Genomic DNA, 20,796 nt, shown 5'->3' on the forward strand with positions numbered 1-20,796 from the left:
GCAAAGGAGAACTGCAACTGTTTATGTCTGGAATTTATGGCTTTAGTTCAAGGAGCTCACCTGCTGAGTGACCTTTTTGTGTTGTTAATAACAACAGCCGTTGAACTCTTAACCCTTGGTTCAACTTGGTAGTCAGTACAGCAGACCCAAATGGCTCTGGGTGTCGGCTCAGCCATAGGAGAAGAAATAACATTGTCCCTACCTGTAGCCGTAATGGCTGACTGTGCCACAGCCAAGGTTGTTAGCTGCGTCGGCCATGTAACCAGAGCAGTGGAACAAGATCCCTTGTGTCGGGCAGCGTAGCAGTTCTGTCACTGTCAAGGCCGTGTAGCTCATTCAAAGATAATGAGGCCTGTTTAGGAAGTTGAGTGGTGGTTAAGTGAGGAGTGCATTATTTAACATGGACGGCATGACGTCAATGAACCAATATAGCTCACATTGATTCAGCCTATGTTTAAATCCTTTCCCCTCCACTGGGGCCATGGAATTCTGTAAGTGACTTAGAATGGGAACCCTGATTGTCATCTCTTTTATTTAATCAAATACATTTTATTTGTCACATGCGCCGAATACAGCAGTGTAGACCTTACGGTGAAATGCTGACTTACGAGCCATTAACTCTATTTTTGAACTGCATTGTTGGTTAAGAAAATATTTACTAAAAAAACTAAAGTAAAAAATTAATTAAAAGTAACACATAAAAATAAAAGAGGCCTATATACAGGGTGTAGTTTGTTAACAAGAAATTGAGCAGTGGTTGAAAAACTGAGTTTTAAACTCACTAAGTTGTATGTAAACTTCTGACTTCAATGTAGGTATTACAGAATCGGTCAGGGAGAGGTTGAAAATGTCAGTGAAGACACTTGCCAGTTGGTCCGCGCATGCTCTGAGTACACTCCTGGTAATCCGTCTGGCCCCGCGGCCTTGTGAATGTTGACCTGTTTAAAGGTCTTCTCACATTGGCTATGGAGAGGTGATCACACCGTCATCCGGAACAGCCGGTGCTCTCATGCATGCTTCAGTATTGCTTGCCTCGAAGCGAGCATAAAAGGCATTTAGGCCGTCTGGTAGGCTTTGTTACTTACATATTGAAACCAATACCCTTGGCTTGCTGTAGAAATGTAGTGCCCTATAACAATCGGTCTTTATTTTTGTCCTCATTCCGTTTTGTTTTTTCCAGGTTTATAGTTTTCACTCTCAAAATAGAAAAACTCTTTTATTTTATGTTTTTAGTCCAAAACAGTACTTAAACCACATATTAGACTAGTTTGAGTTCTGGGAAAAATCTATGAAAGTGATATCATTCTGCCAGGAAAGCATAGGCTTCTTTGTAGTTTGTAGTCTTTTGGGGAAAGCCTTTTCCATCTACCAGCAAGACGGTTTTTGTTTATTTAGTAAAAAGAAAAATTCATACCAAAGAAAACAAGTGAAAGACAAAACAGTACAGAAACCTGTTTTTTTTATCATTAGCATTACGCTAAGGCTACACAAAGTGTAGACTGAGACACACACAACAACACCAACTAACAGGCATTCCTGCGCCGTTGCAGGAAAATACGAAGCTGATGCATTTGTTCAAGTCCTATTATGAATTCAATGAGTTGTCTAATAAGTTCAATACATTTAAGGCTCTGTTCAATCAGATCCACTTCAGGCAACGTCTGCATAGCGGATGTTGTGGTGTCGAGGTTGAACTGCATCAGGCTGTCAAATCCACAAGCGGCTCCTGTCATTAGAGGACATTTTCTTTGGCTGCACGTAGTCGTGTTATTTGAAATCCCATGCAGCCTTATTTACACGTTAGAACACTGGAATGTGAGATGTAATCTACCCTCCATTAGGCTGATAGAAATCCTCATTTTTTTCGTTCCCAATTTTTTTCATTAGAGCGTAATATTTCTATATAGCTACATTTTTGCGATTGGGTGATCACCGATTTGACAGCTTCCATGCAGTTCCGACACGGGTATGCGGGTTGGTGTCTGCAATCGCCATGTAATGCTTGCCTACTAAGTTCAATAAAAATATTAAATTGTTGAATTCCTTTTAATGTCTGGATTCTGAATCAGTCCGCGTTTTCCACAATGTGGATTTTTATAGGGCCTAGAAATGGTCTGATGAATTACCTGCAACCTATATCTTTACCTTGAGACCAGACTTCAGATCTATGTGTGTTCGTACATATCCAACATTTCTAGATACACTGTGGACTTGGGATGGCAGCGTACGGAGTTTTTGGAAGATACATGTGGAGGGACAAGCCAAGAGCTATTTTTTGGGGTTGTTAACCTCGAGTGACAGCTTGTTTTATATTAGCATATGGTCAGGTCGTCACGAAGGACCAGTGAACCGTGCCGGAGGCCGCTGGCGAGCGTGAAGGGACATGGAGGCCCACCCTCCAGTTCTCTCTGTCCTCTGCCTCTCTGCTCTCTCTGTCTCTCTGCTCTGTCTCTCTCTGTCACTCTGCCTCTGTGTCTCTCTCTCTGTCTCGCTGATGGGCACGTCATGAGCACTCTCTCTTTGCCTCTCATAAGTTCTCACATCTGGCATCCTGCACTAGGCTAAGTATCCTAAGTCTTAGTGGGCACTGGGCATGGCTTTGAGGGGGCATGGTCTACATAGTCTAGGCTAATTATTGTGATATGGGAGCTTCGTTTCCACTTAGAAACTTGGAGCAGTTTTAATTGCTGTACCAGGGTGGGAACWACGCACTGAAAAGTGGTACTGTACAACAGTTAATGGGGTACAACGTTTTTCTGACACTGTTGACAAAGGCAATAAATTAAAGGTGGACATGTTTCAAATCCAACCATATAAAAACCAAGTGGAACAATATGAACTTCATCAGACATTCTTATAAAACTGACTGGATTTACTCGTTTTGGCACGGTAAAACAATGTATTTTACAACTCTTGGACGAATCACTCCCTGAGTGTTATAAAACACATATTGATACGTCTGTTATTCAGATACTAACTGAAACTGATTCCAAAACAACTCGATTCTGATGAGGTGTCTAATTGGCTGTGGATGCAGACACCAGATGTTACACCAGGTATCACATAGGRAAACCTACTCAAGTTGATCATTATCAACTAGTCCACTTCAAGCAAACCTAGGAGTTTAAGCTTCCTGGCTGTGATAATAAGCCTTGTTATATTTAGGGGAGTTAAATGAGCAGCTCCGGCAGTAGTCCTCCTGTCTAAGATTTGTGGGTATCCATCTCAAATCAAACCAAAGTTGATTGGTCGTGTAAACAGTTCAGCAGATGTTATAGCTGGTGCTGCAAAATGCTTATGCTACGAGCTCCTAGCAATGCAGTAAAATGTCCAACAAGTAAACAATAATTTTTTTACATTTTAATTACTGTAACAGTAATTGAAATGCAATCTACACGTGCATACAGTTGAAGTCGGAAGTTTACATACACTTAGGCTGGAGTCATTAAAACTCGTTTTTCAACCACTCCACAAATTTCTTGTTAACAAACTATAGTTTTGGCAAGTAGGTTAGGACATCTACTTTGTGCATGACGCAAGTAATTTTTCTAGCAATTGTTTACAGACAGATTATTTCACTTGTAATTCACTGTACCACAATTCCAGTGGGTCAGAAGTTTACATACACTGAGTTGACTGTGACTTTACACAGCTTGGAAAATTCCAGAAAATAATGTTGTGGCTTAAGAAGCTTCTGATAGCCTAATTGACACCATTTGAGTCAATTGGAGGTGTACCTGTGGATGTTTTTCAAGGCCTACCTTCAAACTCCGTGCCTCTTTGCTTGACATCATGGAAAATCAAAAGAAATCAGTCAAGACCTCAGAAAAAGAATGGTACACCCTTCACAAGTCTCATTCATCCTTGGGAGCAATTTCCAAACGCCTGAAGGTCCATGTTCATCTGTACAAACAATAGCACACAAGCATAAACACCATGGGACCACACAGCCGTCATACCGTCAGGAAGGAGACGCGTTCTGTCTCCTCGAGATGAACGTACTTTGGTGCGAAAAGTGCAAATCAATTCCAGAACAACATCAAAGGACCTTGTGAAGATGCTGGAGGAAACAGGTACAAAAGGATCTAAATCCACAGTAAAACGAGTCCTATATTGACATAACCTGAAAGCCGCGCAGCAAGGAAGAAGCCACTGGGCCAAAACAACAAGACTACAGTTTGCACGGCACATGGGGACAAAGATCATACTTTTTGGAGAAATGTGCTGTGGTCTGATGAAACAAAAATAGAACTGTTTGGCCATAATGACAATCATTATGTTTGGGAGGAAAAAGGGGGAGGCTTGCAAGACGAAGAACCTCATCCCAACCGTGAAGCACGGAGGTGGCAGCATCATGTCGTGGGGGTGCTTTGTTGCAGGAGGGACTGGTGCACTTCACAAAGTAGATGGCATTATGAGGCAGGAAAATTATGTGGAATATATTGAAGCAACATCAAGCCATCAGTCAGGAAGTTAAAGCTTGGTCACAAATGGGTCTTCCAAATGGACAATGACCCCAAGCATACTTCCAAAGTTGTGGCAAAATGGCTCAAGGACAACAAAGTCAAGGTATTGGAGTGGCCATCACAAAGCCCTGACCTCAATCCTATAGAAAATGTGTGGGCAGAACTGAAAAAAGCGTGTGCGAGCAAGGAGGCCTACTGACTCGGTTGCACCAGCTCGTCAGGAGGAATGGGCCAGAATTCACCCAACTTATTGTGGGAAGCTTGTGGAAGGCTACCCGAACAATTTGACCCAAGTTAAACAATTTAAAGGCAATGCTACCAATATTAATTGAGTGTATGTAAACTTCTGACCCACTGGGATGTGCTGAAAGAAATAAAAGCTGAAATAAATCTTCTCTCTACTATTATTCTGACATTTCACATTCTTAAAATAAGGTGGTGATACTAAGTCAGGGATTTTTACTAGGATTAAATGTCAGGAATTGTGAGTTTAATGTAACTAAGTTTAAATGTAATTGGTAAGGTGTATGTAAACTTCCGATTTCAACTGTATACAATGTACACAAACACACACCGGATGAATTTACACAAGATATGCTAGAATGTATGTACAGTTGTAGATATATTAGAGTGAGCTATGTCAAGAATCAAGTATATAAATAAAAACTCGGTGAGTATAAACAGTGTAACTAAAATGAAATGTCGTAGAAATATCATTACAATATTTTAAATGCACAGTCACAAAAGCCCATTGCAAATGGATAGAATTGCAGGAAATTAGCTTCCGTACCAGAGTCCGAAATATAAAATATATATACACAGTACCAGTCAAAAATGTGGACACCACCAAAACCATCTCAATTCAAGGGTTTTCTATTTATAATAATAGAATAATAGTGAAGACATCAAAACTATGAAATAACACATATGGAATCATGTAGTAACAACAACAAAAAGTGTTAAATAAAATATATTTGAGATTCTTCAAAGTATCCACCCATTGCCTTGATGACAGCTTTGCACACTCTTGGCATTCTCTCAACCAGCTTCATGAGGTATAACTTTCTAACAGTCTGAGAGTTCCCATATGCTGAGCACTTGTTGCTACTCTTCCTTCACTCTGCGGTCCAACTCATCCCAACCATCTAACTGGGTTGAAGTTGGGTGATGTGGAGGCCGGTCACCTGACGCAGCACTCCATCACTCTCCTTAGCAAATAGCACTTACACAGCCTGGAGTGCGTTTGGGTCCTTGTCCTGTTCAAAAACAATGTAGTCCCACTAAGCCCAAACCAGATGGGATAGTGTATTGCTGTGGTAGCCATGCTGGTTAAGTGTGCCTTGAATTCTAAATAAATCACAGATCGTGTCACCAGCAAAGCACCCCCACATCATCACACCTCCAGCTTCACGGTGGGAACCACACATGCAGAGATCATCCATTCGACCTACTCTGTGTTTCACAAAGACAGCAGTTGGAACCAAAAATCTCAAATTTGGACTAATGAGACCAAAGGACAGATTTCCACTGGTCTAATGTCCATTGCTCGTGCTTCTTGGCCCAAGCAAGTCTCTTCTTATTGGTGTCCTTTAGTAGGTGTTTCTTTGCAGCAATTTTCACGCAGTCTTCTCTGAACAGTTGATGTTGAGATGTCTGTTACTCTGTGAAGCATTTATTTGGGTTGCAATCTGAGGTGCAGTTAACTTTAATGAACTTATCCTCTGCAGCAGAGCTAACTCGGCTCTTCCTTCCTGTGGCGGTCCTCATGAGAGCCAGTTTCATCATAGCGCTTGATGGTTTTTGCGACTGCACTTGAAGAAACTTTCAAAGTTCTTGAAATTGTCCGCATTGACTGACCTTCATGTTTTAAAGTAATGATGGMCTATCGTTTCTCTTTTCTTATTTGAGCTGTTCTTGCCACAATATGGACTTGGTATTTTACCAAATGGTGTGTATACACAGTATCAGGGCTCTAAAGTGCGACCATTTTACTCGCATTTGCACCTAAAAATATTTTGCTGTGCGACCTGGATTTTTAAATTTAGGAGCACCAGTGTGCCAAAAAAACAGGTGTATGGGCAGATGCAGCTTTGATGCACCTGTACCGTCTCCGCCTTCTAGATGGTGGCGGAGTGAACAGGCCGTGGCTCGGGAGGCTGCGGTCCTTGATGATCTTCTTGGCCTTTCTGTCCAGCCGTCTACTGCTGCAGTGTTCACCAACACTGACTCTAATCCTTCCAACTTTGTCTCCCCCTTGGCTAACGGACACACTCAGTCATCCAGATACACAAGCACATGAACGCACAGTCGCATACAAGTGAAAGCGTGCAAACACGGACACACACCTAAGAGAGTGAAAGCCTAACTGGCTTATCTGTCTGGAGTAATTTGGTTTTCCTGCCACTTCGACACAGTTCCACAACAGCCAACTTCCAAGGCAACCGTACGCTACAGCACACAACAGTGCTGAAGAACTGATACCTAGCTAGACAGAATGTAGAAAATGAGGAACAAACCAACATGGAAGAACAATCAATAGTTTGTGATACTGCACTGCTAATAACGCCGTATATATAGAAGAAACCAAAGGGGCTAGGCATTTCTAAGCTGACTGTTAATGATGAACTCTGGTACTTTGATCAATAGTGAAAGTGACTAATGTGGTCTGAAATGGACTGAGCTGCCAAGAAATATCCATGACTAATCACTTAGGTAGTGGCCTCGTGTACTGGAGGATCTGGAATGGCACAGCTCGGGTCCAAAATGACAGTTCATCCGTCTGTGCTTCGGCTTTCTGGGATGAGACATCTCTATTTCTGTCTCTTTCGTCTCGGAACCAGAACTCAAGCCCTGACGCAACTAATCACAGCTTGCCTCGCCATCTCCATTTTTAAAAGCGACAGACATTGGCTTGTCTATATTTATTTCCCTCCCACCCTCCTTGTATCAGCACTGTTTCTCCTGGTAAACAAGTAATTGTATCCTGGAGGTAGGGGATGATGGACGGGCCTGTTGCTAGGTACAGAGACTATGCCTGACCCACCTCCGTTATCGCTCATAGCTAACAGGTTGACATGTTTCTGTAATGGTCATTATTTCTGAGCGAACTCCGAGGGCATTGACCCTGTCTGCACAAACAACTGTCTTCAGAGACCTGCGGAAAAGACAAGAGCGCTCTCAGGAGTACGAGGAATCACTGAGCTATGAAGACAAAATGAATAGCTGCCATATTGAAATAATCTTCATTGGTGTTGGAGGGGCCTGTTAACAGAATGGACAATGTGATCCGCTGTGATTGGAAGTCTCAGCCAGGTGTCTTCAGTTGATGTATATAGACGTGTTTTAATCAAATCAACTATATCTACTGAGATTGTCTGATGCTTTAAGCGCACGGTTTGATAAAAAAAATTAAGACACATAGAAGGCTAAAGGGAGTCCGACCGCAATTGATTTGATTGTGCTAGGTCAGTCTCAGACTTGCTGCGTTGTGTAAAAAAAAAGAAAAAAAGAGAAAACAAGTGACTGTGACTAGCACCCATTGTCTCTCTCTCTCCTCCGTGCTGCAGCGACCGTGTTAATCTCGCTGTCCCTGTTGCTGAAGCTGCAACATAATTAGACATTTTTGACTGTTACTGAAATCCGTCATTTGTTTAGTAAAAACATTCCCTATTCACTCAACCCTTGCTCTCGTYACGTGACACATGAATGCATCGCATGCACGTGACCAATAGGGCCTGACATATAGTGTATCACAATCACATGAATAAATTGGTTATAACAAACTGTGGGACCTTACATAGACGAGTGTGTGTCTTTCCAAATCATGTCCAATCAATTGAATTTACCACAGGTGGACTCCAATCAAGTTGTGCACCTGAGCTCAATTTCGCGTCTCAAAGAAAAGGGTCTGAAAACTTATGTAAACGTGATCCTTTTTTAATTTTAATACATTTGCAAAAATGTCTAAAAACCTGTTCTTGCTTTGTCATTATTGTGTAGATTGATGAGGGGGAAAAAACGAATGAATCCATTTTAGAATAAGGCTGTAACGTAACAAATCGTGGAAAAAGTCAAGAGGTCTGAATACTTTCCAAATGCACTGTAAGTATTGAAATAAAGAACTAAAGTAAGTTACAGCTCAATGGTGGTTATACAAGGCTGCTATACTAATGATAATGACATTAGCCTRCTTATTATAATGATCATAATTGTAATAATAACAATACAAAGGAGATCAAGAAAAAGGAATGTTATTAGGCTATTTCTTTGACAATTTGGAACMGTGTAAACACCAGAGAGGCTGTTCTAACGGAAAACAAGTGTAAAGCCTTTATTACAGCAAATATTAAAAACAGCCAAATTTGTGAAATTGTTTATCTGACATGTGGTTGCGTGAGGCTTGCTGCTCACGGAATCAGTAGGCTATTAAACAAACACTCAAACAGGCAACAYAAGCAGGATCTGTCTTATTTCTGTAGCTAGACATGCACTACATGACCAAAAGTATGTGACACCTGCTCGTCAAATAAAATCATGGGCATTAATATGGAGTTGGTCCSCCCTTTGCTGCYATAACAGCCTCCACTCTTCTGGGAAGGCTTTCCACTAGATGTGGGAACATTTTCCTCTCTCCTCACTAATCTTAGACAAATAAGGCAAGGGCTGTTTGCTCATCTCCTAACTCTGCTGCTGCCTCCGCCGCATTGCTCTCAACACCAATATGCTGGCTAACTTTGCTATTACACACACAGCAACATGGTCTAGGAAAAKAAGTCAATTCAACAGCACACTGATGTTTCAGAATAGCAGACAGCGACCGCTATCCAACACGGGAGAAAGCMTATTTGTTATAAAATAATATTTTGACACCCCAGTGAGACATTCTAGACTCACCACATCCACCGTCCGGCCTGTCCGTCCATCGGTACACACTGWTCTTAGYATAGRGGCTCCTCCAGAGSCTATTGGTGCCCCGTGTGAGAACAGTGTGCCTAACTGTGCAACTWTTCACCGCCTCTCAATAAATGAATAGGACTATAAATCCCTGTTGTTCACCATAAGCTGCCTGAGTTTTAGAGAAATGTTGATCATCGTCTCTGTCAATGTACCAGACCGTGTCCGTCATTTTCATCTGGGTAAGCCCAGTCTCCCGGGAAGAATGTCGGTCTTGCCAAGAGGAGAATAATGGTGATAGAAACGTCCGACAACTAGCATCAAGCATATTTCAAAACAGATTACTCAAGCACTGGCACTTCTGCCTCCATTTCTCACATGGGGCACTGCATAGAGCACATTCCATAGAGCACATTCCATAGAGCACAAATCACAACAACGATGAGTCATTGTGAAGCATCGATAGGTATTTTACCTCATAAGAGACAAACTGATAAGGGGGATTGATTTACATCATTTCTTTTGGGTTGCACTTCAGATGAAGGTTCAGTTAGCCTAAGCACCTAATGCTACAAATGTCTGTCTGATCTGATAAGAGAGKGCATTTCATGACTACTAGGGAAATGGGTAACAAGGCCAAAAGAAATGCCTGTTTATTGAACCAGTGTGCCCTCCTGCCTTAATCYCAGTCAAACCTGTCGAGATCAGAACCAACAATAATGCCATTCCATGGAGTTAAACGTCACCAGCGTTGACCTGTATTTGCATAGACATGCTCGGGTTGATAGGAAGAGCCTGTTGGACTTGATCAGCTGTGGCAGGGCAATGTGGTGAGTTTCTCCTCTGTGACTTAGTGTAAAAGGGAAAGTTCCTCCACAATTGCTCAGCTTTCTGCCACACCTGTTACGACCTCTGAACGGCTAACGTGTGACGTGGACCATGACGCAACAAGACAACAGTACAGTTGAGTCAACAACTCAGTGCTCTGCTCTATAAAGAGACATTACAAAATGGTATGAATGCTAATTTGGTGACTGATGAAGGAGGAGAAATGAGCCYGAGTATAAAAATAGACCAACATCTTCGAAATATTTAGGTGGCCAGAKAGCCAAGTAGTGAGTCAGGGGCAATGCCATGAACAGGTGCCCGAGTCAACAGAGTGTAATCCGTAGGCCCAGCATAAAACTGTGATAAGCAGCACATTTTCCCAGTCTAACGACACTCTCACGCACAATAACGCAGTGTTGTATTACCAGCAATCTAGAGGGAGGCCTCTGCACTGTGAAGAGAACTGACTACAAACACCTGTTCTATAACATTGCAAAACAGGATAGATGGAGATCCGTCATCAGTCGCCAAAGTTAAACGACAAGCAAAAAAAAATGCATAACATTTCAGCTTGTACACAAATCAGTTAGCGTTCTGCTAACTCGCTATGTAGGGGCTCACTATCTGGCCTAAAATGAACATGAGACCTTCTAAGACTTCGACCTCACGACCACGTGTGCCAATGTGGTCAAAGTGAACAGTCGCCACAACTACCAGAGGAAAATCAAAYAGATTTGTTTCACRGCAGCTTTTGCCTGACAGGAACTGAAGGCTTGCTTTGTTTCCCTTTCTACTGTATAGCAGACATCCATTTCACTATGCCTCCGGTTTTGCTGTTGATGGACAGGTGTGACTTCTCTTTCTGATGCACCTGCTACACAAATTAGGCTAAGCTTAGTGAGTCTTAAACGTGCTTAAACGTAAAAGGTGCTTAAGGCACTCTATCCATTCTCTGGCTTTTACACRGTCTAACTCTAACCCGACACACAAATCCAGAGGATTTCACACTACTCAAGGCCATGTCTCTTGTGTGGATGACGTTTTCAGATGTAGGAAAAGTGCTTTTGACTAAAACACACAGCAATTATATTAATAGCCTTAGTGTTAGGCTAGGTGATGTGTTGCGAGAGTGAAGTAAAGGACGTAGAGAYGGAATTAGTAGAATTTGATTTCAGAATTTCCCTAACGGTAGCTTGCCGAGTCATACAATATCGTATTGAGTACACATGAAGAGGCCCATTGAAATGACTCATGCTAGAGGGCAGTGTAAAAAGGGTGCAACCAACAGTGGATCATTAAGCAGGTTTCGCACGCACTATCAGGACATCGCATAATGATCAATAGCACAAACAGATAAGCCCTTACATATAGGCCTATAGGAAACACCCTGGGAAAAAATACTTGTTGTATATGAAATAAACAAGCCTAGTTTATTTTATCACAGTGCTGAATGGCAGCCACAGACAGCCATTTACTTTTCACTTGGCCAATTAGTCAAATCCATTTCAAGGTACCTGACAAATACATCAGGTCTGCTCAAAAAGAATAAACAGCAGAGGGCATTTTGCCCTCGTCTCAGCAGCAGAGAATGTCAGTGATGACGTTTATCTCCTTGTATTTGTTTGGGCTGAAAAGAGACATACTGATCTGTGGAGGCTGCTGAGGGGAGGACGGCTCATAATAATGGCTGGAAAGGAGCGAATGGAATGGCATCAAACACATATTTGATACCGTTGCACTCATTCTGCTCCAGCCATTACCACAAGCCCTGTGTGTCTTACTATGGTTCGYCTACAACCTTTCCTTGACTGCTGCTGCAATCTCAATCTTTTCCAATAGAATAAAAGCTGTGTGTTACAGAAATTAGTGTCTCTTTATCCTCATCTTTTATTTTCTTTCCCCTCTCTCTCTCAATGGTCAGTTGTGTCACAGAGAATGGATCAATGGTCAGTTCAAATTTACTGGCAAAGCGCTTACCTCGTATCCTCAGTGCCATTCAATCCAGCATTGTCTCAGCATCTGCATTCATGTAGAGTCGACTCTCACATGTCCATAGTGTTCAATGATCTGCTAGAGAGAACAATTCATATAGATGTTTGTACATCAAACGTGTGCAATTGCACAACACACACACTAACTTAATGTCACGTTGGACTTGCCACACAAATCCTTTAGTCAAAAGTTGTGTAACTATRTGATTTTCATCATGTCATCACTCAAACATTTGCTCAGGTGAGAAATGTTTCCAAAGATGGCCACAACAGTATAACTAGCTACTGTACGTATGCAATGACTAACGTTACCCATCTGGCTTTTTAGTTGCTTCAAAGAACAGTTTAAAACATATGAAAGCAACTTCCTGCTGATGTTATGAACTATAAAGAAACACGGGCAATGTTTAATCGATTAGTAAGCTTRTGTTGCATAAACTATGCATACACTGCTAGCTTTGACAGCTAACAGTAGCTCGCTAGCGTTTAGCTATGGGTGAAACAAAGCCCTAGCAAACTCCCTAGTTTAGTTTTGGACGCAGCTAAACCTAATGACTAGCTAATTTAGCTAGTTACTAGTAGCTAGCTAGTTAGCAAACGTTAATTGTSTCAAAACAACTCTCGCTTTTACATTTCAAMATTCACTCTTGTGAAACTCCTGATTGAAATGGTTTGTTTTACAAAATAACAACGAAGTCGTTTGTGAAAAACAATCTTTGTAAACCGCTGGCTACGTGACATTTCACGACAACAAAGCCAAAGRTGTCAAAAACTGAAACTCCGATAAAGAGGTGTGWTTTGCCTTAAACAAGCGCGAGYTTACCGTGTCCCGAGTTCATAATCTCTCGAGCGAACAGGATTACAAAATCCACTGAATGAATATGAACAGTTTACCGGACAGCAACAAAACGTTGTATTGTTATCACTTCCAAGTACTGCGTCGTTGTCTGAGCCTCATTTCATGCCCAGCCTGTTGACATCTAACTGCTGGAAGCACAGAGTTCCTGAGTGAAAAAAAACAATAACGTCTCCCAAGGCAAGAGTAATCAAAGTCGATAAGAAGGATCATCAACCCGAACCCGTTCAGGGATTGATTATACAGAAGTGTTGGGATTGTTTCCCAATATTTTTATTTTAGGACTATAAAATGGACTTGAAATRCATGTCAAAGTTAAAAAGGTTAGGAAAATGTTAAATGAAAATGACATAGGCATTTGTAGGTTATAAATGGAGCACAGTTAGAGCACACAGATACACTTTGAAACTTTGGTCTCTGGATCKTTCCGCTGTGGATTGTCTCATAATACTACCAMAAATAAKAAATAATTGTTCYTGRCTATCTAGCCATCAAATACACTAACACGCACACTAAATACACAGCATTCACTAGAAATGATGCATCAGTCCGTCTCTTGATTTCAAAGAGTARATTATTATTTGTGCCATTGAATCCMTTGGAAAAATAAACATACCTTTTGTGGGAATTGCTTGTTCTCATATAATATAATGGGATTCTATCTTCAACATTTAAAAAAAAAACTGTTGATGACCATGACATTGATACGGTATTGAATACAATCAAGATCATAATGTAATTKAAATCACAGTTGGATTTTTTTCACCACCTCCTGAAAGCTGTGCCCATTTTATGACTTTCACACAGCTTGAGATTGTCCTTGGTTGAGAAAAGTGCAATTTAAGTGGACTTCACTGATTGGAATAAAGGCTTGTATGGTAATGAAAGCATCGCCATCTAGTGTTAATGACTTATAACTGTTGCTACTCTCCCAATACATTTGGGACATGTTTGTATCCACTACAGAAAATCATCTCAGGAATCTAGCTACATTACATTTAATGCACATTTTTACTCTATTACAAATGACATTTAGACTATGTTTAGATTAGTCACAGACTCTATTCAAACTCTTATAGAATACTAGGCAATACCAAAAAAAAAAAAAAAAAAAGATAATTGAGAAACAACTCTGCACCATACCTTGCTTGTTCAAGATGTCTTTAATCAATTCAATCACTCCCTTCCTAACTCTGTATCTTTCATCTCTCAAATACAGAACCACAAGCAAGATAAGTTACAAACTCAAAGTGTTCTAAATTAAATCACTAAGCCCCTTGCATGCAGACAAGCTGAAAGAGAATTCTGCCCAGAAAGAAACATGGCAATTGGCACAGTATCTGAAATCTGCAGTGTGATGACGTTTGTCTGCCTACCAACTCCCCCGGTGGGGTTATGGTAATGAGTTGTGACACAGAATAAATGTAATGTAATGTTTGTCTTGTTTTTATTTATTCCCTTAATAAGCTCTCACTGCCTCTCAAGTCCGTCAAGCCCCACTCACTGTTAGTGAAATATTACTTCACTCTTCAACTGTAGTTTTCTTATGTGTATGTCTCAGGATCAGTGAAATGTATTTGTATTATGTCCGTTTCAATAGATGTAAATTATTGATTATTTCAACTTCATTTTACAAATCTAAGAATATAAAAATAGTTTACCAAGTTACCAATTACTTCACACTGGAAGAAGTTGAGCTAGAGTAAAGCTACACCGAGTATACAAATATACACAGAGTATACAAATATACACAGAGTATACAAATATACACAGAGTATACAAATATAAACAGAGTATACAAATATACACAGAGTATACAAATATACACTGAGTATACAAATATACACTGAGTATACAAACATTAGGAACACCATCCTAATATTGAGTTATTTTTTTATATATTTTTTTGCTATATATATTTTTTAATGTAGGAAATGTAGTTGGTAGTTAGGTTGTTCCATGAAATGAGTCCCTTTTGATATTTTAAGAAGAAATTGTGCACCAATATTACATTTTAAATCCCCCTTATTTTCAATGAAGTGCCCTTTGATATAGACCACATGGAGAATTCAATAAATCCGATTTTTTTATTTGAATAAAGATTTGCTAAAGTGCCAAAATCCAGCATTTTCAAATATCACTCCAACCCCAAAATATATCCAAGTATTTATTCACCATCATTGTAAAGCCTTAGTTATTTTGTTGCTTTGACAGTCATTTCTAAAGATGATTATTTATTTCATGTTGTTAGTGATTYGTTTTAAGGAATCTRTGCCTCATTTTAAGGTCAACCCTGTTACATGAACTGAACTCTTGTTTTAATATGGTCAAACTATTCCTGCTGAAATATGTTTTACTAAGGAAACATTGAACATCTAATAGTCAAATAATAGCGTTAAAGCAGGGTTGGGTAGTAACATGTAATCTGATAAAAAAATGTTTTAACTGTAATCGGTTATGCTGCTAGCAAAATCATTGTAATCGGATTACAGATACTTTTGGAAGACTAGATTATATTTTTTTGGATTACTTTTAAATTCAGAAAGGGTGTCTACAGAAAAAATACATTATGACACCTKTATGTGTTTTCAATGACGTTCAATTCAGCATTGAAAAAAGGTGCAAGTTTAATGCTGTTTAAAAAGTTTAGTGCAAGTGGGAGGTATGAATTGACCAGTTGTGAAGTCGTAAATACCAGTTGGATGCATTCATGTACTATGAACTCGTTGAGAAACGCTGATTGGCTAAAGGACAACAAGCTGCGTATACTAATACACGAAAAGTACAGCTATCATGCTTGTAAAGTAATTATAGTGTTCAAAGCCATATCAATASACTGCTTTTTATAAATAATRTTTTGTTGCATTTAACTGCAAAAAATGCCGCTATCAAGGTAATGTCTTTAGTAGGTGATGTYAGAAGTCAGCATGTGAAAGAAGTGGCAGCTCGGGATGATAGACGAGTTTCCCACTAGTAATGACCAGTTGGAGGGTCGTTAAAGTGGGTTTTTCCCAGTCGTATGTGGTAAATTCGCACTTCCCACTTGGTTGCAAATGCAGCATAACTTCGTTCCACCTGAGTCTGACCACAAGTCTGAGACCACTATGATGACACACAAAATACATTTGATGGATTCATTTTGTCTTCTTCTAATGCCTCTTAAGGGGAAAGTAATCCAAAAGTAACGGAAAGTAATCAAATTATGTTACTGAGTTAAGGTAATCCAAAAGTTACGTTACTGATTAGAATTTTGGACAGGTAACTAGTAACTAACGGATTACATTTAGAAAGTAAYCTATTCCATCCTCTGTAAATGTAGGTGGGCTGGTTCTACACTTTTTTTAGCTCTTTCTGTTTTTTTGTGGTGGAAAACTGAGTGGGTCGAGCATAAAACGTCAACCCAGTTACTCATAGATGACTAGAAATGTTTTACACTTACATTTTTTGAGTGACGGTTGTGTTCAATTGCACTACTTGTTGCACACAACAAGCTTCTATTCCCCCTKTCACAATGGGATTCATGGCTGATTTAAGATTAAATTAACCCTGTTACTGTCAACCCTGTTACTTCAKTTGGCACTTAATAGGCACTTACTATAATCATTCCTATTTGTTTAACYTTTTCAGATAGGAAAACTTGTTTTTTATTAAGTTGAACATGTGCTCTTTATGACAGAATGTTACAATTTGTTGAAATCAAACAGGGTTTTTTTCACCAAGTGAAACAATCTCAAAAGGCACCGAATTGGTGSAACCACCAAGTTGTATTAATAGCTACACCACTACATGGCAAACAAGTCACTGACTACTGAAAACACGACAAAGACTTGAATTTAGTTAAACTACCACCAAGCTACTGAAAAATGTAGTTGAATTACTAGTGGAATTACATGTCCTGGACCTACTTCCCAACACTGTGCACATGATAACGTCCATGAAAATATCTATGACATTTGTTTTTCATTTTTCAAGGCTCCAGTGCCCCTAATTAGAATCAAAATACAWTTGACATCAACAGAAGTTAATATTTCATGGACTTTGGAAATGTGTCCCCTTCCCCTATAATTAACTATGACTACGTTAATATCCATAATGTACATGTTATGTGTTCTGAAGGTCAACTATCCAGGTGTGTCTTCTTCAGGCATGACTCCTATCCCGSAGCAGTTTGATAGAGAAGGCCAGGTCCACTGTGTAAGCTAGCAGAGTAATGCTGGCCATCACCGCTTCCATGACAACAAGGGTGGGCCCAGTTTTCCTGTCTGTCAGGTCTTGGTCGCGTTTCCGTAGCTCCAGGACTCTGGTAAAACACAGTATGGTGGCGACCACATAGAGAAGCACCCCWGTCAGACTGAAGCCGGCCAGCAGGCGGTCAAAGGGCAGGGGGCATCGCCCAGCACAGTCCCCTAGAACCACCATCACTGTACCCAGGGACATTAGGAGACAGATGGCATACCACGCCCCAGACACCCATAGCTGCCAACCCACAGCTGCCAACCCTACTTTTACCAAAGCTCCACGGACCTGCTCCACCACCAGGACGATCATCTCACATCCTCCCCAGAGCTGGAGCACCTTGAGCAGGCCGGGCACGCTGGCCATGTAGCCCTTCTGGTCCTGGGTCTGGTTGCGGATGAGATAGGCCTCGGTTCCATAGGCCAGGAAGGTGAGACACGACGCCAAGGAGGCGGCGATAGGACGGGGCCAGGCACCTTCATGACACATGACCGCCCAGGGGAAGGTGACTGTGGCACTGAGGGTCATGAGGGTGGCGAGAGCCGCCACRGTCACTGTCAGGTTCTTCCAGGAGATGGGGACCAGGCTGTGGAACTGGATGATGTTGACCAYGTGGATTAGGAGGGTGAGGATGAAGAAGAGGCACCAGGTGAACATGCAGAGGATCCTGAAGGAGGGCTGGTGGGTGTCAGAGATCAGCTCCGAGGGAACCAGGGAGGCTACCAGGCTGAAGGTAAGGCAACCAGACAGGAGAGCCCACATACGCACCAGCGACAGAGGGCTGGTCAGATCACTGGCCTCCARTACAATTACAGGCATGGTGGTGGTTCCCAAACAAAGTCCAAAACCAGAAAGTCCAAAAAGGCTGTAGACAGAGGTTTATAATGTTGTAACGGGCTTTGCTGTAGAGCAACAAAAAGGTGTGTTGCTTCCTTTAATAAATATCCAAACCTCAGTTTGGACAAGTTCAAATTCAAGTTGTAACGTCTATTTAGGTTAAAACAGAAATTTGCTTCCACCTTCCGAAAAGGGTGTCAACAACCTTAACCAGGACAATGTACTACACCAGGATAGAGTCAACTCACACATTTTTTTCCCACCAACTGAGAAAAAAATCGAACAATGCCGTCTTSTTGAGCTCTTTCAGTCAGATGACAAACCCCCTTGTACATTTCTCATTTCTGCTAACTCCAAATCCAGGAAAGAACCCTCCGGAACTAGAATATGGTAGGCCCAAAATAAAAGGCCCCAAAAATCAAATAAACCGACAGTTCAGCGCATGAGCCAGCGGTCATCTCCACTCTGTTCCATACCACCAATTACTTTTACAATGCAAACCTGATTAAAACCACCACTCTTCTATCCCTTGCTTCCTACACCCCAGCCTGGTCTCATAGACTAGACGTAACATAGTAAACATAAAGCATGGMCACTCAAATGAATATAATATATTAYGTTTTGTAAGGTTACATAAGGCAAAAAACAAAAGTAGGGTGGGTGGGCATATAACACGAATGTCTAGCAACCCAAAGGTTGTGAGTTCAAATCTCATCATGGACTGCTTTAACATTTCAGCTAATTAGCTTCTTTGCAACTACTTATCATGGTAGCTAACCCTAACCCTAACTTTAACCCTTTCCCTAACCCTTTAACCTAATTCCTATACTTAACCCTAATCCCTAACCCTAACCCCTAGCCGAGCAACTAGCCACATAACTAGAATTCGTAACATGCATAAGTTTTGCAAATTCGTAACTTATGATACAAATKTAAATTCGTAACATATCATACGAAATGGTTGAAGGACWTCCACAAATTAATACATACCATACGAAACGTAACATATCATACTAAACCCTGGACTTCCTGACGGACAGCCCCAAGGTGGTAAGGGCAGGTAACAACACATCCGCCACACTGATCCTCAACAAGGGGGACCCTCAGGGGTGCATGCTCAGTCCCTCCTGTACTCCATGTTCACTCATGACTGCATGGCCAGGCACGACTCCAACACCATCATTAAGTTTGCAGATGAGACAATAGGGGTAGAACCTGATCACTGACAACGATRAGACAGCCTATAGGGAGGAGGTCAGAGACCTGGCCGTGTGGTGCCAGGACAACAACCTCTCCCTCAATGTGATCAAGACAAAGGAGATGATTATGGACTACAGGAAAAGGAGGACTGAGCACGCCCCCATTCTCATCGACAGGGCTGTAGTGGAGCAGGTTGAGAGCTTCAAGATCCTTGGTGTCCACATCACCAACAAACTATCATGGTCCAAGCACACCAAGACAGTTGTGAAGAGGGAACGACAAAACCTTTTCCCCCTCAGGAGACTGAAAAAATTTGTCATGGGTCCTCAGATCCTCAAAAAGTTATACAGCTGCACTATCGAGAGCATCCTGACTGGTTCCATCACTGCCTGGTATTGCAACTGCTCGGCCTCCGACCACAAGGTACTACAGAGGGTAGTGTGTACGGCCCAGTACATCACTGGGGCCAAGCTTCCTGCCATCCAGGACCTCTATACCAGGCGGTGTCAGAGGAAGGCCCAAAGAAATTGTCAAAGATTTCAGCCACCCTAGTCATAGACTGTTCTCTCTGCTACCGCACGACAAGCGGTACCAGAGCGCCAAGTCTAGGTCCAAAAGGCTTCTTAACAGCTTCTACCCCCAAGCCATAAGACTCCTGAACAGCTAATCAAATGGCTACCCAGACTATTTGCATTGTCGTCCCCCCTTTTACGCTGCTGCTACTCTGTTTATTATCTATGCATAGTCACTTTAACTCTACCTACATAAACATATTACCTCAATTACCCTGACTAACCGGTGTCCCCGCACATTGACTCTGTACCGGTACCCCCTGTATATAGCCTCACTATTGTTATTTTACTGCTGCTCTTTAATAAAACATTTTTTTAAAGTACCTATTTTTTACTTAACACGTATTTTTCTCAAACCTGCATTGTTGGTTAGGGCCTGTAAGTGAGCATTTCACTGTAAGGTCTACACTTGTTGTATTCGGCAAATGTGGCAAATAAAATTTGATTTTAAATGGAGGTTCTTGGATTTACATRGAGAATAACACGAAATACTCTGAGACCAGGCTGTATCCACCCACCTCTCTCCGCCACCCTACCCTGCTAAATCCGCCCAATTCTTCACTCTACTRGCTCCACTTCCTGTTATGGTTGCAGCACTCTCAGTCTCATGGTGTAGGTAGCTGCAGGTGACCGCAATAAAGCCGTCGCAAACGTCACTATCGTTTTCCCTGACACAGTTCTCATGACATGCTGTTCCCTTTTCTAGAATTATGGCGAACAATAAATGTCTATTGTAAATAATGTGTTACTAATACACACATATGCACGCATGCACGCAAACACACACACACACACACACAATCCCTTTGCCGCGTTTATGGAGGCATAAATGCGGTCAGTGTGAACTGAATGTTGTTTACATGGTGTTTGATTCTATGTATTATGTATCAGGTCTGGATTTACAGCTGGGTACTCCT

The 20,796-nt window shown here is 41.3% G+C and overlaps 2 protein-coding genes across 5 annotated transcripts in view; both read right to left on the reverse strand.

Moving 5' to 3' along the window:
* The window catches only part of LOC111956909 (testis-expressed protein 2), a 72,838-nt gene extending 59,656 nt beyond the window's left edge, over positions 1 to 13,182 (reverse strand). For 2 of the 4 annotated variants that reach the window (XM_024134796.2, XM_023977707.3), the window contains exons 1-2: positions 13,002 to 13,182; positions 12,165 to 12,254 (exon numbers count right to left, since the gene is read on the reverse strand). The gene's annotated coding sequence lies outside the window, so the exon portion shown is untranslated. Of the gene's footprint in view, positions 1 to 12,164; positions 12,258 to 13,001 lie in introns of all 4 variants that reach the window. The other 2 variants (XM_023977646.3, XM_023977781.3) reach the window with 2 other exon arrangements.
* Positions 13,183 to 14,178: 996 nt separating this feature from the next.
* Positions 14,179 to 18,612, reverse strand: LOC111957173 (myeloid-associated differentiation marker-like). Its single transcript, XM_023977963.2, has one exon. The coding sequence runs from the start codon at positions 18,087 to 18,089 to the stop codon at positions 17,175 to 17,177; it is 915 nt and encodes a 304-aa protein (XP_023833731.1). The 5' UTR covers positions 18,090 to 18,612; the 3' UTR covers positions 14,179 to 17,174.
* Between the last annotated feature and the right edge of the window lie 2,184 nt (positions 18,613 to 20,796).

This window comes from Salvelinus sp. IW2-2015, linkage group LG1, assembly GCF_002910315.2.
Source record: "Salvelinus sp. IW2-2015 linkage group LG1, ASM291031v2, whole genome shotgun sequence".
NCBI lineage: Eukaryota > Metazoa > Chordata > Actinopteri > Salmoniformes > Salmonidae > Salvelinus > Salvelinus sp. IW2-2015.